The sequence below is a fragment of the Ambystoma mexicanum genome, chromosome 13 (assembly GCF_040938575.1).
Source record: "Ambystoma mexicanum isolate Mex_15411 chromosome 13, UKY_AmexF1_1, whole genome shotgun sequence".
Taxonomy (NCBI): domain Eukaryota; kingdom Metazoa; phylum Chordata; class Amphibia; order Caudata; family Ambystomatidae; genus Ambystoma; species Ambystoma mexicanum.
In genome coordinates, this window is record NC_090938.1 from 282,448,162 (window position 1) to 282,475,718 (window position 27,557).

General features: G+C 47.7%; 1 protein-coding gene across 1 annotated transcript in view; it reads left to right on the forward strand.

Moving 5' to 3' along the window:
• Positions 1-2,295: 2,295 nt before the first annotated feature.
• Positions 2,296-27,557, forward strand: part of NUTM1 (NUT midline carcinoma family member 1) — a 308,696-nt gene continuing 283,434 nt past the window's right edge. The window contains exon 1 of the mRNA XM_069632625.1: positions 2,296-3,780. Within this exon, the coding sequence (XP_069488726.1) occupies positions 3,083-3,780 (698 nt within the window). The 5' untranslated portion in view covers positions 2,296-3,082. The remainder of the gene's footprint in view (positions 3,781-27,557) is intronic.

Sequence of the window (27,557 nt, forward strand, 5' to 3'; positions counted from 1 at the left end):
CCATCCACCCAACCTACCCCCTCTCTCTACCCCATCCAACTTACCCCCACTCTCTCTACCAACACCCACCCTACCTGCACTCTTGCCACCCCCCACCCTACTCCCTCCCTCTCTACCCCCACACACCAACCCTACCCGCACTCTCTCTACCTCCACTCACCATACCATCACACTCTCTGCCTCCACCCCAACCACCTAACCCCCATTATCTCTACCTCCACCCTACCCCCACTCACCCACCCTAGCCCAACTGTCTCTATCCCCACTGTCTCCATCCCCACACTCCCAACCTACCCCCACACTCTCTACCCACCCAACCTACTCCCACGCTCCACCCACCCATCCCCTCTTATCCACTGTACCCCCACTCTCTCAAACCCCACGGACCCACCTTATCCCCACCCTCCGTACCCCCACTCTTTCTAACCCAATTCCATCCACCCTATTCCCACTCTCTCTACCCTACTCTCTCTACTCCTATCAACCCCCTCTCTACCTTCAATCTCTCTACCCCCACTGCCCAACTGACCCTCTCTCTACCCACTGACCCACCCTACCTCCACTCTCTACACCCACCAACCCTACCACCATTACTGTCTACCACATTCACCCTAACCCCACTCTCTCTACACCTACACACCCTACCACCACCACACTCTCCACCCCCACCAACCCTAAACACACTCTCGCTACCCCCACCCACCCTGCTCCTTCTCTCTTTAACACCCACCCACCCCAATCTCTCTCTACTCCATTCACCTGCCCCACCCCCTCTTTCTCTATCCCCACCCACCCTACCCCTGTTCGCTTGTCTCGAGAGGATAGCTCAGGGGCAACGTGCTCGCCTTGGAAGCAAGACGACACGGAGCAACACAGGTTTGATCCCTGGGTCCGCGCTAGGAAGCCTCTGAGTATTAAGCACGTTATAAATAACCTCTCATATCAAATCATACCCATCCTACCCCCTTGTTCTCTACTCAACCCTATCCCCTCTCTCTTTACCCCACCATGCACCCTACTTCCCTTTCTAGCCCCACCAAGCATACAACCTTTATTCACCCACCCACCCTACCACCTCTATTCTGCCACCCACCTTACCCCCCTCCATGTCTTCTCTCATCCTTCCTCTCACACTCTCGCTTTATTTCTTACCCTCTCAATCTCCCCCTTTCTCGCTCATATTTCCTCTTGCTCATCATTGATGGTACCCTCTATCAATGGCTTCCTCCCTTGCTCTATTCCTTTTCATTCGATTGCACACCTGCACCCCTTATCACATCCAGCTTTGACACTTTGCAGTCTCCTCCTTGCACCTTGGTGCCTATAAATGCAAAATGCAAAGAGCAGCAGTAAACGTCAAAACTATTGACATTGGCCCTCATTCTGACTCAGGCGTTAAGGGGTTTACGGCGCCGTAAACGGCGCCGACCCTTAACGCCTGATTACAAGGTTCCCTTTGCGGGATGGCTTTTAACGGCTGCTTTTTTGCAGCCGTTAAAATCCATGCCGCAAAGGGACCTTGGCGATAATTACGGCACCGTAATTTACGGTGCCGTAATTATCGCCTTTCCCCATTCCCATTATGCCCTATGGGGCGAAAATGGGAATGGGGAAGGGTAAAATGGGAAATGGGGATTTACCGCCCCACTCACCTTGGAATGGGGCGGTAAATCCGCCAACCACCATGGCGTAAACGTAGTTTACGCCATGGTGGTAAGGGTACGACCCAGGCGGTAACTTACCGCCTGGGTCGTAATGAGGGCCATTGTCATTACTTGTTAAAATAGATGGCCCCCACCTTAATGATCTTCGTTGCCCGTCTTTTCTTACAGCCTAGAACAAAGGGCATGATATGATGTGATATGTTACTTATAACGCGCTTAATACCCAGAGGTTTCTAAGCGTGGACTTTAGCTACAGGGTGGTTGCAGGGCGCCAATCAGAGGGGCGGGGGGGAGCATCAAATAGGCAGGGCAATTGGTCTACTTTGCCCCCTGCTGGTGACGCATGTCATTAGAGTAATTCGAAGAGCTAGAATTACTATTGAAAAAAGCTCCTATCTCTAACGTTCTGGCTGTCTTTCCGTCTCTCTCGCGCCCTACGCCTCCCTCTTTATGTCTTGCTATCCCTGTATAATGTTCTCTCTTTTTATCTCTATTAGTTTCTATCACCTTTTCTCTGCCTGGCTATCTGCTTACCTGTCTCTTTAGAACTACCAAAGTACAACCACCGCACGCATTCGAACCTACTAAGAGGCTGAGAGTTCTAGCTCCAGAATGAACTGGAACATCCAGCATACAAAAGTGTTTTGATTCAATCAACACAGACGCTGGCCTCTACTGACTCACATGATACTGGATGCTGCTACTCCCGGAGCAGAACAGACGCGCAGGACCACCAGGGACAAAATCGACGTCTGGAGAGACATATGCCGAAGAAAGCACAGACTGGTCCTCACACAAATTCCTTGTCACATAAAAGGATATTACGAACTCCAGTGTGCTGCAGACACAGGCAAGATAACGCAGCAAAACCGTCAAACAGTCGCGCCCACACATCGATAGACCAACACAAAGGAGGTTACACAGACTGAACCTAACCCAGAAAGCCATTTACTGAAGCTTACACAGCCTGACAAAGACAGCTATAGAGAAAAGTGCACATAGACAGATGGCTGTAACTATGCACAAAGAGAACTTGGGCAAACACAACACACGGGCATAAATACACTCACTAGCACAAAAGGGCATACTACCATATACACCAAAACAGACATAACATCGGCAGGCAGACACTCTCACACCAAACAGGCAATCTTATATACTCCAAAACAACACTGACATAGGCCACCACAAACACAACACATGACATAACAGGCACTTGGACAGCCAAACATACAAACGTTGCATGCTTCTATCCCGCACTAAAACACATTAAACACGGAAACTCAGGTTCTCAAACACCTTGACAGACAGCCAGGTAGATCCAATAGACAGTCACACCACACCTTTGACTGTGCAGACACTGTTGCATCTTGGCCTCTCAGCCTGAATACTTTCTGTTGCTGCATGCATTTTAGGGCATGACCTCGCAGACCGCAAAAGCCTCCTCACCAAGCACAACTTATCTACCATCTCAGGTCAGTGCCGTGGTTGAGGATACCAAAGACCACGGGTCACAACTTCCACTGGGCAGCCCGCTGCTGGTGGCCCCCATCCCTAGCACCATGATGCTCACTGGAGACTCAGCAAAGGTCATCATGAAGGTGAAAACTGTTGCTCCAGTTGGAACACTGGGGCCACCCGAGCGCCCTGACCAGAAGAACCAGACTTTCATTCTGACCCAGACTGCCGTCAAGTGGATCACACCTATGTCCGGTGGAAGCATAACCCGGGCACTCCCATCCACTGAACTGTGTCAGCTCCTCTCCACTGGCAAGACAGTTCTGCTTACCAAACCAGCAAGTGTGCTACAAGTTATTGCCCAAGGAGAGGACTTAGCCAGCAGGAAGAGGCCTTGCCAGGTCTCGCTAGCTCCTACAGCCCATCTAGCGTGGAAGACCCCAGTTGAACTGACCCCTGCTCCTCTGATCCCACCAAGGATGCCACCGGGGTCTCTGCTAGGGATAAGTGGAAGTGCCCCATCCAGAGTCCTGGGTGAGATGTCTGGCTCATCCAAAGGAGTGTATGAGAACTTCCGACGCTGGCAGCAATACAAAGAACTGGCACGCATGCACTTTCCAAGTAGCCCAGACACAGAGGCACTGGCCTGCTTTCTCATGTGAGTGAATTAGTCGTGAAAGTGTTGTAACTGATGCGTAAACAGAAACAAGTGTCTGAGAGGGTATCGACATGTCACTGCAGGAATCGACATGTCCCTGCAGGGTTCAGGATAAACTCTGGGTCAGTCTAAGCCAGATCCAGGGAATGTAGTTTCTTAATGTACCCTACGGGCAGGGCCGGGGCTATACAAATAAAAGCACATTTTAGCAGTACTCCTAGGGTGCTACAAGCAGAGGGGTACCATAAGGCACCATTTTGGAACAAAATACATAAACTCTAGCTCCAAAGTAAAGTGGTGAGGGTGCCAAAGTGGAATTTATCCCGGAGTGGCATTGATCCGTCCATATGCCCTGCCTTTGGGGTTAAGCACAAGTGAGTATAGGATGAACCTTCATCAGGCCTGGTGTTATGCATTCCCACATTGCTCTCAAATGCTGGACTTAAGATCCTTTGACATTGAAATGTTGGTACAACTTGAACTTGTTATTAACCTCTATATTAGCTGCTGATTATGAGGGGCCCTTAAGAGGCGGTGCTGGATTCTCTCAATGCTGGTAACCTATGTCCTCAGTTTCTCGTATCACGGCGGGAAAGGGGTCTGAGGATAAGAGGCAGGTGTTGTGGGTGGAATTACTACGTGTATCACGTTTGCATTCACCAAAAAGCCACAAGTCCGTTTAGCTGCCAACTGTTGGGCATATTTAGGGCATTAATGACATTGCAGATACATTATTTCAACAAAAATATCTCTTTTATCCAGTGCATCAAATTGCAGAGTCTATGCATAAAGAAGGGTTAGAAACTGGAGGATTATAATGAAGGTAAATTCCAGCTGGCCTCATTTGTTTAAAATTGCAGACATGGCGCTACTGCACATTTCAAAAGACCAGCATATTTCCTTTTTAACTCTGTCTCAAAATCGGTAAATAATAAAATACCAGCTCTTTGTTAATGTACTGACACATTTCCTCTCAGCTCACCGTATTGAGGAAGGGAGACAGGCGGAGTCAGCATATTGTTACCCGACTTCACTTCTAGATTCATCAGGATCCATTACAGGACTGCAACACTAACAATAACATTATGGGGGTTTTGCAGATAAGGCCAAGATTGGGCACACAGGACGAGCATCTTAATCATTCCAGTAGGCTATGCAAGGAAGGTGACTCTTTACGTTACATTTATGGATTTAAAATGTGTGTTTCATTCTACCCATCTAAACCATTGTTCCTTTCCCTATCCTCATCCTTCACTTCTTTTCACCCTCTCAGTGAGAGAGGGCTTACTGTCCCTTCTTAAAAGATTCAATACCACCTCCGAACCCCCTGATCCTCTCTGTTTGGCACTCGTTCACTCAAAATGCCCCTGTATTCTCTACTTTCTTTGTCTTTTTTTCCATTATTTTTTTCTTTGGAGTATGTCATTCTCCAAATGATTCTATTTTTTTCTTTTCCCCCAAAAAATCCCTTGACCTATCGCTTCGCTTTAACTATCGACCTTTCGGTCTTCTTTCTTTTCTTACTGAACTTTTAAAATGTGCAGCTTATGCTGAACTATCTGGCTATCTTAATGCTCACTATCACCGACTGACTCTGCAGCCTGGCTTCCTCCCAGCTTATTCCACCGAATTTCTTAGTTCTACTCCTCGCGGCAAACTATCATATGTTCTTTATCTTTTCAATTTGTTGTTTAGTTTTTGGCATGGTGGATCACTCTATTGCCCATCTCTCTTCCCTCCTGGTATTCTGGTTCTGCTCTTTTCTGGCTGTTTTCCTGTCTCTCTGATTTTTCATCTCCCTTGCTCCCCTTAAATTATGTTGTTGGTAGGGTAGGTTCAAAGGTCACAAGTGCATAACTGAACCCAAAGCTGCTGGAAAACAAAGTTCCAACTGCTAGAGGTGGCCTTTTAATGGTTTGCACCTCCATAATTGCCTAACCCAGACAGCCGGGTGGCAGTTATTAAAATGTAAACATAAGTCATGACTAGTTTTGACACAGTGGCAACGGAGATTACACAATTATATACCCACACGCATTTGGATGCCATATTACTTTCAGGTTGGTGAGCCTTGACCCATTCATGCTAGGGCTGGGTGTGTACTAGCTGTCTGGATACTACAACAATCGTTTGGGACCCAGCCCAGGAAGCCTTTGTTGACCCCCTGAGAAGAGTCAACAGCTTCCTCCAAGGAACAGGAACCCTCTGTGGCATGTCCCCTAGGAACCAAAGCTCTAAAGTCAGCCCTGCCATGAAAATAGCCATCTTAAACCAGGGTGCTAACTACTGGAGTTCTTTTAAAGTAGGCAGACAGAGAAAGGGGCAAAGTTATAGTAGCCCAGAGAAAAGGTTCAGACCACAGAGGGCTACTACCATCTTGGATTCACTAGAGTTCCCCAAACTTCCTGTTCCCCCCACTTTCTACAGACAAGGCACTAGGCATATAACATCAGCAGGCACATGACACTTGTTACAGCCGGCAGTATGAGACCCTTGACAACAAGAACTGCTTTGAAAGCTTGCCGTCTTAAATATCACCAGGCTATCAAAGAGGCTAAAGCTACCTATTTTACCAAACACATCTCTAAAGCTTTAAATCATCCCAAATAACTGTTTTCAGTGGTAAGGGAATTGTCATCTCCCAGTACAGCTTTTGCATAGATTCCTTCTTCACAAACTCTTTGTGACTCTCTGTCTGGGTTCTTCACTCAGAAGCTTGTTGAGATTTGGAAAAATATTTCGACTGCTGAAAGAGCAGCTGAAAATACCTGCTCTCAAACCAATTGCTCATCATAACAGAGCATACTTCTCAGAATGTCCTGTAATTACAGTTCATGGTGGTTGTTAGGCAGAATTACATGCAGTGAACTTTGGGAACACTACACACAATTAAGACCACGGGTGTAAACACAATCTCACCTTTGGTATAAGTCTGCATTACACAGTATTGTGGTAGCAGGGCTGAGCAGCCAGGCTTATCTCAAGATGGATGTGAGCAGTACAAGGTGTTACACAAAGGACTTGCAATCACAGTGGTTCAAACAAACACTTACTCAAGGTTTCTTGGTAAAACAATATTAATTTATTTACACAGTCATTTAGAAAACATTCCAATAGCAATAAGCAGCTCAATATCACACTATAATACACTCCAGAGCCAAAACAATACGTTTCTGAACAAGTTAGGCTCCCCAGAAGTGGGAGCAAAATGGCACTTCAGTAACTTTAAATGGGAGTAAAAGACAAAAGTTCAAGTATTGAACACACATACTTTCTTTGGCAGGGCAAATAGTTCCAGTTCACTACAAGAGCCAGTCCAATTCATTAGGCCTGGGCCAAAGTCAATGGATCAGTGTCTTGGATAGGATAGCACAGTTCTGGTAGTAAACGGTTAAGTCTTTGCCAATGTTCTTAGAAGTAGTGTGCACGAAAGAGAGTTATATGTCGGATTAGCAGCGAACAAGACTCCAAAGTTGGGAAAGTTTCACGAACTTTCACCACGGCAGAGAGGATTTCTCAACCGCGTTTGCACAGTACCTTGGTAATGAAGAAAAGCTGTACCTGAGGCAATTGTTCCTGGCAGTTCCTGCAGATCTCGCTGTTTCTTGGCCTCAGTCGTGGGGACAAGAGGGAGGAGGTTGGGAGGTTCGTGCACTGCACAGGGACAGATCCACAAGCTTGCCAAAACATTGTTTTAAGTTGTGAGTACCTTAAAGCCCACAAACTGTTATCCTTCTCACTGGCTATCCGGTTTTCAACAGCACTCTGAAGAAAATTCGACCAGTATGGAGATGGTTTCCAGGTGGCTTGCAAGTTGGTTGTGCCCACCAGCTCAAGGGAAGAAGTCGTCCTTGAAGGGGCTTCTCTGTCGATGGAGTTTCAGGCTATCCGGACCTGCAGCAGGGCTTCACCGGGCTAACCAATGGTCCAGGAGTTGCAGCAGTGATCTTCCTTCAGCTAGTCTTCGGTTCTTTCATTCCAATGGTCGATTCTGCCTTCCAAGTCCCAGAGACCTACATTTAAACAGTTTTTTCCCATTCACTCCAGCCTATCTGCCACTCACCCAGCAGGGTGGCTGTCCTTGCCGGACAACGCATTCAGTGCATTCAGTTTTGGACACCTCCCTCACTTCCTGTCCACCCCAGACACTCAGGCGCCAGAGGTGGTCTTCAGTACTAAAGCCTGCCAAAGGCAAACAAACAAAGGAACCACACCTGGTTTGGCGCACAGAGACAACCACTAGAAGGACCTTTCCAAAAAGAAATGGTGAAAAAAGTTGATCGGAACCTGTTTTTACAGAGGGGGCTCAGACGCCATCTTGAAAAACATGGCTCCGGTGGATTTTAGCTACCGGAGCATTTGAATGGGTCGCGGTCGGGAAAATCATGGTAATACCACTGCCACCAGACATTCTGAGAGGAAAGGGTAGCATTTGAGTACTACATGAGATTTCTAGGCATAGGGGATACTAGGTATTCCCTCCAGCACTCTGCTGTTAGGCTGTGTGTGCTGGGTCTAGCAATTTAAAAAGACTAGCAAAGTCAATTTAACTTTACATTCACTGGGAGACAGTAGTCAGTCCCAGAGAAGGGATTTAACCCTTGGGAAGTCTGAAAGACATCCATGTGCCACTGCACTGAGGGTGCTGTGTGACACACAAGAAAAGATGATGCCTGTGGAGCTGTCTAAAACTCCATATCCAAAGAACACAAAAGTAAAATACACATCTAAATACCTGAAAGTGTCGGAAAAAAGGCTCACACTCGTTCCAGGTAAAGATTAAAGCCCTAAAAATCCAGCAAAGTTGCTGGGGGTCTCAAAAGTTAAGGGAAATTAGCACATTTATGAGAATTCTCCCTAACACTCGTCGACCCCCCACCCATAGACTAAGGGACAGGAGGATTTAATCCACTCCTGGATGACTCTCCTTACTGCAGTCGGTCAAACATCCTGGAGAGACCATGAGCATTTTGGTGGTTACACCCTGACCTGTGTTCAATGGTGAAATCAAACCCTTGTAGGCTGATAGACGATCTCAATAGTTAAGGATTTTCCCCTTTCATTTGCATCAACCATCTCAAGGGTTGATGGTCAGTCTGAATCACAAAATTAGATCCATACAAGTATGGCCTAAACTTCTTCAGTGACCACACGATAGCAAAACATTCTCTTTCAATGGTTGCCCACCTTGTTTCTGGTTCCTTCAGCTTCCTGCTGATGACGCAAATGGGGTGCTTCCTACCTTTCTCATCCAGCTGACTCAGACCTGCACCTATGCCTGTATTGGAAGCATCTGTTTGCACAATGAAGGTTTGGTTGTAGTCAGGAGCTCTTAAGACTGGAGCTTGACAAAGGGCTCTCTTAAGTCCTTCAAATGCTTGAGTGCATTCCTCATTCCATCTGACTTTTTAGGGAAATTCGGGTGAAGAGACTACATTCAAGGGAGAAGCTATGGTGTCCTAGTTCTCTATGAAGTTCCTATAGTAACCAGTGAGGCCTAGGAAGGCTCTCACTTGGGATTGAGTAGTAGGGGTGGCCCAGTTTTGTACAGCTTGTACCTTGCTAGGCAATGGCGTGATTTCATCTCCTCCTACCTCATGTCCAAGGTAGACCACTTTACTCTGAAAAATGAGACACTTACTTGCCTTTATGGTCAGATGGGCCTGTTCAAGAACCTGCAAAACATATCGTAAGTGGTCAACATGCTCTTTCCAAGTGGGGCTGAACACTGCAATGTCATCCAAGTATGCCATGCAGAAGTCCTCCATCCCATTCAGAAATTGATTAAACATCCTTTGGAATGTTGCAGGTGCATTTTTAGTCCAAAAAGCATTATCTTAAACTGGTAGAGGCCTGCTGTGGTGGAGAATGCAGTTTTCTCCTTGGCATGGTCTGTCAGGGCTATTTGCCAACAGCCTGGCGTGAGATCAAATGTGCTGAGGTACTTGGCTGAACCAAGTTTGTCCACTAGTTCATCAGTCTTTGTGACTGCAATAAGAGCTCTATATAATCCACACAGAATTTCAACTCTTTGGATCCTGCCTTTGGCACTCATACAACTGGACTAGACCATGGACTTGTAGATGACTCTATTACCCCGAGATCAAGCATCTTGTGGACCTCTTCCTTTATGTGGGTTCATACATGATCTGATATCCTGTAACCTCTACTGTTAACAGGTAACCAGTCACCAGTGAGAATATCATGCTGTCCCCAAGGGATCAAGCCTGGTGAAAGTGAAAGCAGGGAGGCAAACTGATTTAACAGAAACTTGCACTCCTCCTGTTGTTCCAGTGTCAGAATAGAAGAGAGATTGACTCCTTCTATCTTCTCATCTAAAGGCTGTCCTCTGAGTAGGTAAGGTAGATGTTCACTCTCCTCCTCCTCTTGAGCTAAAGCTAGAAGAAACGCTCCTACTTCTGGTCTTGAGACATAAGCTTTTAGATGGTTGGTGTGAAAGACTCTGGGAGCCTCCTTAGGATTGCCTAAGTCCACCAGATAGTTGACCTCTCCAGGTTTTCTCACACCCTTGAAGGGTCCTATCCATTTGTCCTGTAAGACCCTCTGCCTTGTAGGTACCATAACTAGAACTTGCTGGTCTTGAGTAAACTCAACCATGTTGGCCTTCTGGTCATGCCAATGCTTTAAAAGAGCCTGACCTGCTTTAAAGTTATCTGATGCTTCTGCCATCATGTGTGACATGCTCCTCCATAGACCTATCACATAGTCATTGACTCTCACTGGTTTGGTGGAAGGAGCACTCTCAAACCGCTACTTAAATAGGGCCATGGTACCTCTAACTGGATGGCCATAGAGAAGCTCAAAGGGACTAAATCCAACTCCCTCCTGAGGGACTTCTCTATAAGCAAATAGAAGGCATGGCAGTAGAAGGTCCCACGTTCTCCTAAGGGGTTTCTCTAAAGCACCTATCCTGCTCTTCATTGTACGGTAAAACCTCTCTACCAACCCATTTGTCTGGGGATGGTAGGCATTTGAGAACTTGTAAGTCACTCGACAGTTCTTCCACATGGCCTGCATGTAGTGGGACATAAAATTGGATCCCCTGTCAGAGATGACTTCCGTAGGAAAACCTACCCTGGTAAAAATACCAAGTAGGGCCTTAGCAACAACCTGAGGTGTAACAGTCCTCATAGGTATAGCTTCAGGGTATCTAGTAGCATGGTCTACTGCAACCAGGATAAGCCGATGGCCTGAAGAGGTTGGAGGGTGTAAGGGACCAACAATGTTGATTCCTAACCACTCAAAAGGGAGTCCCACCAGTGGATGAGGCACCAAGTGTGCCACATTCTTGGCTCCACTCTTGCCAGATGTCTGACAAGTGTGACAGCTCCTACAGAATGTATCTATATGAGACCTCAGCCAGTAGAAATAAAGAGAAATCCTTTCCTTAGTATTCTTGAAACTCAAGTGACCAGCCAAAGGAATCTCAACAGCTAACTGTAGGAACTGGTGTCTACTCTCTAGAGGCACTACAAGTCTCCTGTAGTCCCCTGGGATAGACTCAGTTGGTTCACTGTAGAAGTGGCCATCTTCCCAGTATAACCTATGCTTCCCTGACTCTTGCCCTTCCAGCTGGGAAGCTGCCTGTTGGCGAAGGTCTTCAAGAGTAGGACACTCTCTTTGACTTCGGCTGAAGTCTGCCCTACAGGGGCCACCTTCTGCCAGAAAAGACTGCAGCTCAGGACGGTCTGCAGGATCCAGATCTCCAACAGGGGGAAGGTCTTCTTCCAGCCCTGAATCTTCAGCAGCTGATTCAACCAATCCTGCTAAAGCTATTTGCCAATAGCCAGCAGTGAGGTCAAACGTGCTGAGGTACTTGGAGGCACCCAAAGTATCCACCAGCTCATCTGTTCGAGGCAAGGGGTGTGCATCTGTCTTGGTGACAGCATTCAGAGCCCTGTAATCCACGCAGAACCTCAATTCAGAAGTGCCTGCTTTTGGAACCAACACCACTGGGCTGGACCAAGGACTACTAGAGGGTTCAATCACCCCAAGATTTAACATCTTGTTGACCTCGGTCTTAATATAAGACCGTACTTTGTCTGACATCCTGTATCCCCTACTTTTGGTAGGTACACTGTCTCCTGTGTCAATGTTATGTTTGCACCAAGGTGTCAAACCAGGGGACTGTGAAAACAGGGGGGAAAACTGCCTAAGCAAACTTTTCACCTCAGCCTGCTGATCAGAAGTCAGGTGAGGGGCCACTCGGACACCCTCAAAGGAGCTATCTGAAGGACCGCTTTGGAACAGGTCGGGAAGAGGTTCAGACTCCTCTTCCTCAACGTCTGAAGCCAGTAGCAGTGCTGCGATTTCGACTCTTGGGACGAAAGCCTTCAGCCTATTCACGTGAAACACTTTTGGAGCCTGTCCAGGCCTTCCAAGGTCCACTAAATAGTTAACCTCACCCAGGCGCTAAACCACTGTGTAAGGGCCTGACCATTTGTCCTGTAAAGCGCGAGGTCTTATTGGATTCATGATCAGGACTTGCTGACCAGGTGTAAAGTTGATGAAGGAAGCTTTCTGGTCGTACCAATGTTTCACCAGCGCTTGCCCTGCCTTCAATTTATCACTAGCCAAGCCCATCAGAAGTACCATCCGTTTTCTGAGCCCTAGCACATAATCAACTACATTGGTAGTAACAGGGGGAGTGGGCATCTCCCATCCCTCTTTGACGATGGCTAAGGGTCCCCGTACGGGATGACCGAACAGAAGTTCGAAGGGGCTGAAGCCAACACCCTCCTGTGGTACCTCTCGGTAGGCAAACAGTAAGCATGGTAACAGAAGATCCCATTTTCTTCTCTGAGGCTCCTCCAGAGCCCCAATCATGCTCTTTAACGTTCTGTTGAAACGTTCCACCAGACCATTGGTCTGGGGGTGGTATGCAGAAGAGAACTTGTAGGTGACCCCACATTCTTTCCACATAGCCTGCATATACTTCGACATAAAGTTGCTGCCACGATCCGACACAACTTCTTTAGGGAAGCCAACCCTAGTAAATATGCCGAGTAAAGCTTTTGCAACTGACTTGGCAGTTACAGTTTTCAATGGGATGGCCTCAGGATACCTGGTTGCATGGTCGACCAGCACCAGGATAAACCTATTGCCCGAGGATGTTTGCGGGTCAAGGGGACCAACGATGTCGATCCCTACCCTTTCAAATGGTACCCCCACAACTGGGAGCGGTACCAACGGAGCTTGGATTGTCGCGCCAACCTTACCAGACAACTGGCAGGAGGCACAACTCCTGCAGTGACTTTCTACTTGCACCCCCATCTTGGGCCAGTAGAAGTGCATGGATAACCTTTGCTTGGTCCTCTTCATACCAAGGTGACCAGCAAGGGGAACTTCATGCGCCAACTGCAGGAGGAAGGGCCTAACAGCAAGGGGAACCACCAACCTCCTATGGTCTCCTTCTGTAGACTCTGTGGGCTCACTATACAGGAGTCCACCTTCCCAATAAATCCTATGCTTCCCAGGAGGTTCACCCTCAAGCTGGGAGCAGGCCTGTCTCCTTAGGCCTTCCAGAGATGGGCACTCACGTTGGCCTTTACTGAATTTGTCCCTATCAGGACCTCCTTCAACTAACAAGTCTTTTAGTTCAGGATGATCGTTGGGGTCGAATACTTCAGGCATCGCCACCTCCTCGACAGGCCCGGGCGATTGACCAACTTCCTCCACCGCAGTGGTAGGCGAGCTCGGGGGAATATTCTCTTTCCCTCGTCGTGACTTGTTGACTCCTTTCGCCTTGGGTTTCCCCTTCGGCTGGGGCGGCGTATTGGACTTGGCCAATGCTGCCCGTGCTTGAGACCGTGTGTAGGGTCTTTCGGCAGTGTCTCCTACGAGCCCTAAAGCTCTGAGATCATTACCTAACAAGACCTTTCCCGGGACGTTTCTCTGAATGCTCACTGGAATCCTGACTGCTGTACCATTTAAAGTAAGATTTACAGGTATTACTGGAAACATACGGAGGGGGCCGTCAGCCAACTTAGTGGGCATCAGAGTAGCTCTGGCAACTTCCTCTGAGTCTACCAAGGTAGAATCCACAACAGTGCGACTGCACCCACTATCCCTAAGAGCTGGAGTATCCACTCCATTGATCAGCACACTGTCTTTAAAGTAGTGCTTGGTATTATCCGGAATCCTAGCATAAGCCTCTGCGACTTTAGGCTCCCAGGAACCCAGGGACACTAAAACTACCTCAGCCTCTATTCCGCTGGGAAATGAGTCTGAGGAGAAGGATGCTCCTGTAATCTCTTCTTCCTCGTAGGAGGAGAAGGCCAGATTAGCGGAGTGGACCCCCAAAGGTCTAACCTTACAACGGGGATCCCCCTTCACGTGGTCAGTTGCTCCACAAGAAAAACAAGCCCCAGTGGGTCTGTTTACGTAGGGAGGCTTATTGTAACCAGAGTTCTGTTTCGGAGGCGGACCTCCACTGCCCTGTGAGTTCTCTTGTGTCTTACCCTTGTTTTTCTTTTTGTGGCCCTTATGGGAAGAAGATTTAGCAGATTCCCCACCCTCCATATCTTTGGACTTTTTCCCTTCCTCCTGCTTACCAGGATGAGTTTTGTCCTTATGGGACACTCGATGTGACACCCATAAGTCTGCTGCAATGGCCAGCTTCTTAGGATCTATCTCCTTCGAATCGGCCAAATGCTGCTTAAGCTCCGGGGAAGAAGAAGCAAAAATATGTTCCAGCATGACAAGATTTATCATGCCTTCGAAGGTAGAAACCTTATAACCTTCGACCCAGCCAGTTAAGTTTTTCAAAGATTCAGCGACATAAGATACCCAAGTACCACCTTCCTTTTTCTTATACTCTCGAAAACGCTTTAAATATTGGGCCGGAGTCTTCCCAAACTTTAAAATGAGAGTTTGCTTTAACATTGCGAAATCAGCTCGCTCAGCCTTCGACATTTCCATAATGGCACTACAGCCAGAATGGGGCAGTCTACTGAGCAACCACGCAATCTTATCAGCATTGTCAACTTCTTGAACTTCGCATGCATACTCAAACGCATTCAGCCAGTCCATAATGTCATTCCTTTCTTCATACACACTGAGCAGATCTTTCGGAAACCGTGGATGAGAGGAAGCCCCAGACCCATGTCCAGGACCCTTGGACCCATTTGCAACCTGAAGCTTGGCCAGTTCCAACTGGTGATCCCTGTCTTTCTGTTTTTCTGCCTGTTCGATTTTTAGTTTGGCTATGCTGAATTAAAGCTCCTGCTGCCTAAACCGCAGCTCTTGCTTCTTGAATTCAAGCATAGAATCCCCATCAACACTGGCATACTGTTTGATAGGACTATGGCCTTTTTAAAGTTATACTACAACAATTCACTACGTGTACTGGTTGGAATAACCTGAAATGCCTTAGTTCGAGCGCAACACTGGATACCTTCAGTCGTATCCCACCGCTGTACACCAATTTGTTAAGACGGATTTCTGAACTCTGTCCTGGTGGCGCAGAAGTTCAGAAGGCCAACCTAATTACTTGGAACAGGGTAACCTCTGGACGAGCCAGACCAATCAAGGTAGCGATCGCGGCGGTCAAGACTAGGTCTCAAGAGGGGTGAGGGTGACTGAAAGCCCGCAATGAGCACACAAAGCAAGAGCGCTTACAAACTACTCCAAACAGTTGTTATATCAAAAATATATACACATTTATTTTAAGGCCTTTAAAATAATGACCGTAGCGAGAAAAGCACAGTATCACAATATTAAACCAACACATACCATATCAACACAATATATATACAAATACAACAGTCGCTAGCGTTATAAGCACGAAATGTGTAGTCCACCTGAAAGGGAAGGAAAACAGGCAGTGCGATAATGCTTTAGACTCAGTTCGCCTTCAGAGGCACCTAACTAGATGGAAGTCCGAGCCCTGCGAAGAGTGGAGCCTTGTGCTCAAAGTACCTGCACACGCTGGTGCCAACGGGCAAAAGGGGAAGCTCTTCGGAGGAAGTCAGGCAGTTCGGGTTAGTGCACAACAGAAGGAGAACAGGTTCCGCGACTCAAGCGCAGCCTCCACAGCGAGCAGAAGCAGAGCGCGAGTACGGACAAAAGGGTGCTGTTTTTACAAAGCAGGGAAAAGCAATGGGCTACTGCAGGAGGGCGACCAGATCCTAGCTAAACTACTCACCGGTCCCCGAAGCAAGCAGACCCAGGCTTCTCCACGTTAGTTTCAGCAGCTGGCAGGTTCAGAAGAGCAGGGAACGCCTCGTAGTCGTGTAGAGCAAAAAGACGTCCCAATCGACGAAACCAGCACAGTTTGTTGCCGCAGCAGGACAACGGAGCGGCCGTGTGTATGCGAGCCAAATGTACACTCCTCCCTTCAGACTTGGGAACGCCAAGTGTACGAAGCGTGGGAGAGTGACAAGGACTCGAAATACAACACAACCTGGCGGCGGTTACAGAGCAGGACTCCCTTGTAAGCTGGTCAGTCAACTGGATGGCCCAGAGACACTTCCGAAGGCTTACTTGGCAGGAGATGATGAAGTCGCCGGGAATAGCTGTTCCTGCTATTCCAAAGGTCGAAGCACCAGTACAGGCCTTCTGGTTCGATCAAAGGAGGAAAGGGTTTCACAGGACGACAGCAGTGCAAAGGAGGATTCCTTCAGCGGGTCACAGCGATTCCTCGGTCCAGCCTCTTGGTTGCAGGATACTTGGCTCCTGTATTCCTTCGTTCGTGAGAACTCAGGAGATCGACATGGTAGTGGTGTTTCCAGCCCCCTCTTATCCACGGTTCCCTTCGCGCCAAAACGGAGGGGAGCCAATGGGAGATCCGCTCATCAACACACATACCATACGTGGACCAATCACGGACCACGGTGGTCCCAGGCATTCACACCACCCTAGAATCTCTGGCACCCAGGATGTTTATTGGGACCAGACATCCCAGCCCACACCCTGGAGGCACACAAACGACATGTAGAAGCCCGCGAAAGCAACCACGTTTCGCGGGAAAGTACATGCCCAAATAAGGAAGGCCCCGGGTCGCTCGACTTGGGGAAGGTGAAGGGAGCAAGACGGTCAGTGGACAGGACAAAGGAGCCTCGTGGTCTGGCCATTTTGGGAGCCAGGCCACCATTTTGGGTTCAGTGTGAAAAACGTGCTCAGAACGCCAAAAAGAGCTCAAAATAAACAAAACGATCGCTGCCACCATTCCAGTCCCTGAATGACTTGCACCGATCAAAATACCATCCTAAAAGAGTATCTAGGGCCTGTAGAAGGCTAGAGACCCAAGAGAGCTGTAACTTAGCTTACAGTGCCCTCTTGTGTCATGTTGCGCGAAAGCCGCAACATGATAGAAGAAACTACGGGAAACAGCGTTCCCCGGTACTGACTGTCTTAAGGGCATGTCAGTTTCCCCGTAAGAAAAGGAGCGAAAGCCCAGAGGAGTGCGGCAGAAGGCTGCACTTCTCTGGCAAAGTCAAGAACAAGGTGAAAAACAACAGCAAAAAGTTTAGGGGTTGCCACATGGAAGGAAAATTACCTACAATTACGAAATCTTTCCTAACACCTCACACTCAGCTGGGCACCCTGCTGGGGCTCCGTGCGATGGCCGCTGGCTTGCGTATTGTTGACAAACATTGGAGATAGGTTCCCAAGGCCTGTGGCAGTACCCCCTACTGTCCGAGAGCTCTAGCACAAATGTGTTACCGTTTTTTTCTCTGGGGAGGGACTTGACTCTGCCAGGGCTCCCTGGGAAAGCTGCTGGCTTACAGACGGTCGACCCGCATGGTAGACAGGTGCCCAAGGAAGGGGACATCACCCCCAACCATCCTAGAGCTGTGGCCTGGCTGAGTTACAGTTTCTACATCCAGGGAGGGATGGGGACTGTGAGAAACCAGAAGGTGTCTCACCCGCTAGTCCCCGCGGATCTCTTTCTCAGATGGCAAGCGCACGGCCATCTACTTTGGATCCAGAACCTGGGGATGGATCAGTGTGGGAGGATCACCTGGGTGAGGAGTCTTTGGGGAGTGAGACGCCAGATGGCAAGACACAGTATCTCTCCCCCTACAACACCTTTACCCCATCCTATCAGGTAGGATAGGAGGGAACCTTACCCCCCTTTCCCTTCTCCAGCACTTTCACACAGACAGCCCGCTCTGGGAGAAAACAGACTCACACCCAGCAGTGCACTTAATATGTCCTGCTACCATGGTCAGGCGAAGTCAGGCAATGACTGACAATCACTCACACCTGACTTCCATTAAACTTCCCCACACGGATAAAAAAGTGGAGCATGAGAGCACACTCTGAGCGAAGCAAAGCACACTAAGGAACAGCAGTTTTGAGTCGACAGCTGAATGAGGGCGAAAGACGGCAAACCGAGAAGAGCTCGTAAGAAGGGAAATACCCTTGAGTTTTTGGCAAGATGCCATTACTTTCAAGAAACCTTCAAGGCAGAAAGCGACTGAAGAATCCTGCATTGTGTGTCGAAGATACAGGGGTCCCGCCTGTGTAACTGACAAAGGTGGGGAGGAGCATCAGCAGCCGCTGTGGTATCATCCTCGGTTCCAAGAACAAAGAAGCCCCAGAGAGATCAACACAGCAGGTGAGTTGGGGAGACCGATGCAAGACCGGTCTGTGTTGAAGTCAAGGTTGCAAGCAGCAAAATTGTATAACGAGCGCTGGAACGAACATTGCTGAAGGTTTCTGATAAAGGAAGCGAGTAAAGCTAAACTTCTGATGAATGTTTGAACTTAAGAAGGCAAGATACGATAACGTTGACAGGTCCAGCACCGTGAATGTGCTCAATCGTAGGTCTCTGTCAAGTATCCTGCCAAAAGAAATGAACGTAGAAGATTGTTTAAAACAATCGTGTGAAGTGAATCGAAGTGGTGCTGCGACGTTTTAAGCAAAACCCATTGCTCATTCGAAACTCTTTGATTTTGTTAAAAAGAGCATCCAAGGAACTTTGAGACTTTGTTTGTTATGACAGACCCTCTGCAGTAAAAGATTGTTATTGGAAAAGAGCCTTTGGCAGAAGGCCCTGATGTCTGTGCTTTGAACTGTATTCTCGTGGCCAAGAAGCCAGAGTGTGCGAAGCTCGAACGTGCCGCCTTGTCCCGTGCTGAAAATGTGGGGAAGGGAAGCCAACTGCTCAACAGTCCTGACATATTTCTTGAACACTTTTCACTTTGCATACACCATTGTCCCTCACCCTTTTGTATTTAGAAGTAAGGATTGGCAATAGGTTCATTAGTATAGGCCCTTTTATTTGACAGAGACTTGACTAGGACTGCGATATTTTTTGATGACCGTAGCTTGCTCCTATCCTTAGTTTTAGGTTTTGATAGGCGTTCTACCAACCCATTTGAAGTTCAATAAACACCCTTGATCTGTGATCACTTGTGTCTGTCTTCATTGTTTGATACCATGTCTTGCTTACATGTGGTGGCTGAAGTGGGATGTGACTTAATTGAGACAAATTGATGGACCCTACAATCTCAGAAACTTAGTCACAGAGCCTCAGATCCCTCCACGACCACAAAAGAATCCATAGGCTTTGACGTCTGTAGTAGCAGAGACACTACTATCCCTCCAGGGAAAAGAGGGATGGTTCCCACATATTTAGTCCAAATAACCCCTGAGGGTTGTTATATATCACTGGCCCCAAAAGCTGGCCTAGTCTGGAAGTTTGGTCTGGATGTCCTATCAGGCGTCATAGATCCCGACTTCCGGGAAGTTGTAAAGGTTCTCCTACAGAATCATGGTGAAACTCCATTTGAAATATGTTGTGGGGACACAATTGCACAGGGAATTCTTGAGAAAGCTCTATTTCCCTGTTTTAAGAAAGAAAGTGAACCAGAGGAAACTGAGCCTTTCCAAAGCTTAGGCTTTGGAAAGGCTGATGAACTACCCACCATTAAGGTAAAGAGGGAAGAAGAACCTACCATCCTTCCCGATTTAGCCTTCACCCAGCAAAATTATCCAGCACTCACAGAGGCTTTCATACAGGTGATTCCTGAGGGAGAAGGACAAGAAAGGGGAAGCCCCTTTTTCTTCCTGAAACCAGGATTACTATATAGAAAGGAAACCTCCAGAGAAGGCCTAAGTAAAGTTCAAGTAGTAAACTAAAAAACCCATCGTAAGATCGTGTTAGAAATTGCACATTCTCATCTGACAGGGGACGTTTAGGACAATCTAAGATGCAATCTCACATCAGTGGGAAATTATACTGGCCTGGTATGCATGCAGACATAAATAACTTCATCCAAACGTGAAATATGCCAGAAAACTAGTGCACATATTCCCCTCCAGCCCCTCTAAACCCCTTACCAATCATCAAAGGCCCTTTCTCCTGAATTGTGATGGATATCATTGGGCCGTTGGAAACCACTAGACTGGTTAATAAATATGTCCTCATAATCTTTGATCATTCTACCCGATATCCAGAGGCATTCCCCATGAGGACATGCAATCCAACAGATCTTAAAACATATTTTACCATTCCTTTGTAGGGTTGGTTTCCCCAAAGAAATTCTAACGGATTAGGAATCCAATTTTATGAGCAAATTGATGAGTGAAGTCAAGGAATTACTGCATATTTCCACCTTAAGAACCTCTGTTTACCACCCCCAAACAGACCGGCTGGTCAAGCGATTCAATAGAAGCCTTAAGATGATTTTGAGAAAATTGATAGATCACGATGGAAAGGACTGGGATAGCTTCATCCCCTTGGTGCTATTTGCAGTAAGATAGACCCCAGGAATCCACTGGTTTCTCCCCTTTTGAACTACTTTACGATAGAGAACCAAGAGATGTCTTAAACATGCTCCGGGAGACCTGGGAGGAGAGGGAAGTGGCACCTATTCCCCTTTCACAAACAGCTACCCTATTATGAGAGCATATGAACCTTGCTCGAAATCTATTCTACACTCACATGGAAAAAGCTCAAGCCCAACAGTAGTCCACCTATGACAAGAAAGTAAACTTAAGAACTTTTTTTCAGTAGGACAAAAGTTATTAGTCATCTTACCTACCTCTAAAAATAAACTTGTCTCAAAGTGACATGGCCATATGAGGTCCTAGTGCAAACAGGGACCTGTACCTATAAACTAGCCCAACCTGATAAGAAGCAAAAGACCCACCTTTACCATGTAAATCTCTTAAATGCGTGGAAAGAAACTCCTTCCGCTGCCTCCACCTCGATATTGTCTTGTCTAATACCGGAGGAGATAGACAACTCAGAGCTTATTCCCCAAGAACTACCTAGACAGAAGCACAAAGACTTAAACGATCTGGTCATGGCATTCCCTGATGTAGTCTGCAAAAAAAAAGGGAGAGTACATGGTACTTATCATTATATCAGAACTCCAAAGGGAAACATGGTTCATTTAAAACCCTACAGACTCCCAGAAGTCCGAAAACAAAATGCGGTAGAGGAAGTTAGAAAAATGCTGAACGCAAACATTATCAATCCTTCTTCCAGCCCATGGTCCTTCCCTATTGTACTGGTAACAAAAACGGATCATTCTTGGAGGTTTCGCATAGACTTCAGGCAGGTTAACGCCATCTCTGACTTCGATGCCTATCCCAATGCCGTGCATTGATAAGTTAATAGATAAACTCAGAAGTACCATCTTTCTATCGACCCTAAACTTGATCACGCGATATTGGCAGGTCCCCGTACATGGACCTGATAAAGAGAAGACCGCTTTCTTGATGCCCCTATGACTATTCCAGTTTAAGGTCCTCGCTTTTGACCTGCATGAGCCCCCAGCCACTTTCCAACGGCTTATGGACGGATACTGTGTGTGTTGGAAGAACCATATATGGTATTGTGGGGAAGTCCAGGCCAGACTGGCTGGAGCCTTCCCAGTGACTGTATGTTGTGGGCACACACTTGGGGTGGGTCCTGGGTGAATGGAGTGTATGACCAATACGCATTTCATGTTATGGGTGCCTGGTATCTTGACATAAGATGGTATCTATTTATCGCATGTGCAAATATGTCATACAAGGGTATGTTATGAGAACCGCTCTGGTCAAAGATCTATGGTTTGATGTAGGGCCAATGTACATATTGTTTGATTATTACCAACTGTCTTCCCATAAAGATAAAGCAGACTCCCGCTCGAACAAAACAAAGAAGTCTGTTGTTGTTTATTGGTCATTGATCCCCTATGAGTGTTGGTTTACAGGTCAAAACTCTTTGTCTTTACCTGCATGTGCCCTCTTTGGGTAGTTCCTTCCTGGTGGCCACTGCACCCATTGGGCTATATAGAACTCTGGCACATGTGTGCCGTAAGGTGTTACCCCCCCACATACTCGGGTCTCCTACAGGTCTCCTACACTCATTGTTTTACAGGATGAAACAAATGTAAACAACATCACAGGGAGAAACACCTTACACTTTTGGAGGCACCACTGAGATCACCCACAGGGGATAGGGGAGTGTTCCACCAGGTAGGTAAAAAAAAAAAACATTGCCATCCCCCTGCCAAGCTATTTACACCATTAGTCAACATGGCACAAGACTACGTGATACAGTGGATTCGGGCTGAGAGCCTTTGGGCCGCGGCCTGTTTCATCATAGGAGAGGTTCCCTTACACATAACCACAGATGAAATTTTAGCCATGACTGGTCCTTTAGAATCGGTCACTTGAAAAGTGAAAAGTGTGGGCCGCCTACCAGGGCGTGATAATAAATGTTATATGTTATGTTACGGTGGAGTTATTATTATAGGAAAAGTTCTGCCTGCCCAAATTCAAGGTAGGGAACCAGTGTTTACCTACCCTGTGTGGCAGCTGGACACTTGGCCTGGACTACCTACATGCCTGAAGCTGACACCTCAACTAAGGATGCCATTGTCATCGCTGCAGCGGTGGCTGAAGCAGTCCGGGTGACTATGGACCTGCAACCCACATTGCCGTTGATTAGCGAACATGGAGCCTACACCCGGCTGCGCCCCTTTTCAGATGACAAACCCGTGCCCAAAGGAGAGGAAGGGTATGAGGTGTGGGCCGATCTAGCTCAACTTATGCTTCAGGATTGGAAAGTGTCAGACCAGAAGAAACTGAGGCGTGTGATAGAGGCCTTGGAAGGACCAGCACTACAGACGGTACAGTGCTTGCGCACCCTGAATCCAGATCCCACTGGGCTGCTCTGGAAGGAGCATTTGGCACCACCGAGCCCGGAGAAGATTTGATGATGAGGTTCCACTCCACCTCACTGAAATCTGGGGAGAAGTTATCCGGATTCCTCATGAGGACTGAGCAGCTTTTGCGTTTGGCACATCAAAGGGGAGGAGGAGAGACGTCCCAGCTGAAACGATGCTGCTTGAAAAAGATCCTTAGAGGGGCCAAAGATGCTGCGATAACCATCCTCCAATTGAGGCTGCGAGAAAAGCTGGACTCCCCACCCCCATACGAGGAGCTACTGAGGTCGATAAGGGTACTGGAGGAAGAAACCAGCGATGTCGAGTCTCAGTCATCCCGTCCAACACAAGATACCCACTCATGACTATGCCCTAGTTCAGCAGAAACAGATTGAGCACTTGCAACAGTTAGTGAAGAAATTACAGACACAGGTACTACCCAGAGAAAATCCGAGTGTAGCCCCCTCACGGGGTAGAGACTTTTTCCCCTCAACCTGTGACAGAGAACATCAAGTATTTAGACGCGCTCAAGAGTCCAGTGAATATGTTACATCTGCACCTGCTCCGTTACCACCTTGGAGATTCTGCCATCGGTCTGGGGATGATCGCCACCCCACTCGGCTGTGCGACCAAGAACAAGACTATGCTTGAGTAGCTGCCTGATTTACTGCTCTCAAACCAACTCCCGCCCGAGCAGTGTCAGGAAATGCATAGGAGGTTGTAGCGGAGGAGCAGCTAGAACCTCGAGTACAGGAGTAAGCTCAGCTGACACTAATCCCTGCATATCTATTCAAACACAGGACTCCAATATGCCGACCACCAAACAAGTCAAGGCTCATGCGGGTCCCACAGCTGACCACCTCAAGTTAGTCTGTGAGCTCTGCAATGGCCGACAACCAGCGCCTCCGCTATGTAACAGACTACGAACTCAGGCAAGTTCATCAGAGGTATCACTGAGGGTTTGATTGGGCCACCACTAACCATCCCTGTTGAGCTTGAAGGACGGCGGACTACAACACTATTGGACAGTGGCTCCCAGGTCACTATCATCTATGAGCCTTACTATCAGATACATAAGTTTCATCTGCCTTTGGAACCCCTGGAGGGGTTAAACTTGATGGGACAGCGACGCCACTTGCCGCTATCTGGGATATGTGTGCGTAAAGATCCGCCTTGACCAAGAAGTGGCTGGAGTAAACACCACGGTGACCACCCTGGCATTAGTGTGCACCACAAGAAACCTGTATCCCGAAGTACCCCAGGTCATGGGCATCAACTCCGCCATGTTTGGTACCTTAGCGCGGATGTGTAGTGAGATGGCTGGTCTGCAGTTTGCACATTCTCTGTCAATGCACCCTGCCAGCAAACAAGCCTACCTTAAAAACAGCAGGGGGGAAGGTGGAGAATTTCAACGGCCTTGTGGGAGAAGTGAGCACTACTAACCACAGTCAACTTGATATACCACCGGGTCAAACCATTATGGTGCCTGGCCATGTAACAGCTGTTACCGTAGATTGGTGATGGAGGCACCGGTGGGTGAAGAATTGCCAGGAGGTTTGATGGTACAACGCATGTTGACAAGAGAGATTGGAGCGGCACATAAAAGTTTCTCACAAATGTCACCAATAAAACTGTGCATCTGCCTGGAGGTCGAACCATAGCACAGTTGTATATTGCTGGCTCAGTGGCACCGATGACTGGAACCAGAAATTCCTACCCTACGTGGGACGTGAACAAAAGTGACTTTGGGGATTCCCCATTGTCAGAACGTGAAAAAAACTCACTTACGAGACCAGCTGGCCATGAGGGCAGATGTATTTTCAACCAGTACCTGGGATTTTGGTGAAGCCGAGGGAGTGCAACATCACATCCGTCTGAGTGATACCACTCCATTTCAAGAAAGGTCAAGATGATGTAGAGGACGTGAGACGTCACCTCGAAGAACTGCTCCATGCAGGTATAATCCAAGAGTCACAGGGCCCATATGCCTCCCCAATAGTGGTGGCGACAAAAAAAAAACAAGATGTTCGCCTATGCATCGACTATCGACGGCTGAATAGCAGAACCATACCAGACCAATAATCCACCCCTCGAGTGGATGAAGCCCTTGACTGCCTAGTGGGGAGCAAGTGGTTCTCTGTACTGGATCTTCGGAGTGGGTATTACCAGATTCCTATGCTACCAGCAGATAAGGAGAATACAGCTTTCATCTGCCCTCTAGGATTCTACCAATTTACCAGAATGCCCCAATGGATATCGGGGGCACCAGGCACTTTTCAGAGTTTGATGGAGCAAACCGTGGGAGACATGAACTTGCTTGAAGTGTTGGTGTACCTAGATGATGTGATGGTGTTTGGAAGGACATTAAAAGAACATCACCAAAGATTGCTAAAAGGGTTCGGACCGCCTTCAACGACAAGGTTTGAAAGTCTTCCTAGAAAAATGCCAGTTTTGCCGCACAAGGGTAAAATATATTGGTCATGTGGTGTCTGCTGATGGAGTGAGAGTTGACCCCACTAAAATAGAAGCCCTTAAGACTTGGCCATGCCTGCAGAACTTGTGAGAGATGAGAAGCTTATTGGGGTTCTGTAATTATTACAGAAGGTTCGTGCCTGGGTTCGCTAAGAAAGCACGTTCACTTACGGATTTGACCAAAGGGTACCCTGGCACACAGAAGAAGACAACGCTGCAGGGAACTCAGTCCACCGCTCAGTATCATCCTAGGGAGGTTTTTGGCTTGCGCTGGAATGAAGAGTGTGAACAGGCTTTTGCCCAGTTTAAAACAAATCTTACTGAGGCATCAGTACTGGCCTATGCAGATCCAAAGTTACCCTACATATTACATGTAGATGCCAGTTTTGATGGACTGGCAGCTGTACTCTATCAAGAGCAACATGGAGGCATTAGACCAGTGGCATTTGCTAGTTGCCACCTGAACCCAGCCGAAGCAAATTATCCTGCACATCATTTTTGGCTCTTAAGTGGGCCGTGACTGAGAAATTACATGATTGCCTGTATGGAGCTGCTTTCATTGTGAGAACGGACAATAATCCCCCAACATACGTTCTTAAATCAGCCAAGTTGGATGTCACCGGACACCGATGGTTAGCAGTCTTGTCCACGTACAATTTTCATCTTGAATATCGCCCTGGAGTCAACAATGTTGATGCAGATTCATTGTCCCGAAGGCCCCACACTGATGACAGCCACGAGTCCCACTCTGGGGTGTAAGTAGCCTCTGCAGCTGCCATGAAAGCTCTCCTGCAAACGGGAATAAATAAAAAAAATGAGCCAGCGTGGTGCATCGACTGCCTGGGAGGGTCTGTAGAAGGTGTTCCTGCGAGCTGTTGTGAGGTCACCAGCATAATGGCGTCTGACCTGCCACACCTGAACATGCCGACCTAAGGCAGAAGCAGTTGCAAGATGAAGAACTGAGGGAAGTACTGCTGAGCAAGGAGAACAGTGCTAGGGGACCTCCGGAAAGCCGCCACCTTCCCAACTATCATATGTATCGCAATGAATTGAAATCATTGGTGTTGAAGGGAGGAGTGCTACACAAGGAGAGCCAAATTCAAGGGTAACTGATACATAGACTGGTGGTAACTTCCTCTTTACGGCCTCTGGTTTTGCGGGCTCTGCATGACCAACACAGGCACCTGGGGAGTTAACAGACATTAGATTTGATACAGAGTCGATTTTACTCACCTCGCTTAGGGCCCGAGGTGGAGGAATATTGCCACACATGTGCAAGGTGCATCACCCGAAAAAACCCTTAGTCATCCGGCTGCAGATCTTCACCACTTACACAGCTCTGGACCTATGGACCTAGTTTGTGTGGACTTTATGAGCCATGAGAATGATCATGGAGGAATACAAAACATTTTGGTCGTAACTGACCACTTCACCGGATATGCACAAGCATATACCACCAGGGATCAGAAGGCAACGACCATAGCAAAAGTACTCTGGGACAAATATTTTGTGCACTATGGTTGGCCAGCACGATTACACTCCGAGACTTCGAGCCCAGATCCAGACTGATCAAAGAAATTACGCAGCTGATTGGCATAAGGAAAACTAGGACTTCTCCTTACCATCCACAGCGAGACGCACAAGCCAAGCGCTTTAACCAAACACTGCTGAGCATGCTGGGGACTCTAAGTGCCATCGAAAAATTGAACTGGAGCCAACATGTATCCTCTCTTATTCACGCCTACAATTGCACCAAGAACAATAGCATGGGGTTCACACTGTACCTTCTGATGTAGGCAGGGATGCCCGACTCCCCGTAGATCTGATCTGGGCTTGGGAATCTCTTCTGATGGCACCGGGATAGAAAGCTACAAAATGTGTGTGAAGGATCTGCAAGAGCAATTGTCAAGAGCTTTCAGATTAGTAGAAAACACTGCCGAACGTAATGCCCAGCAGAACAAACAGCGGTATGATGAGAAAGTCAGTTCCACCACTTGCAACTGGGGGATCGGGTGCTCATCAGGAATTTAGGAAAGAGGCGACGAAATAAGAAGGGAGATCTCTGGAACTCACAGCGCTACCTGATTGAACGACAGCTGACGGGGTTGCCCATATTCAGACTGAAACAGGATGGCCACCCGAGGGATGTGAAGATTCTCCACCAAAATCATC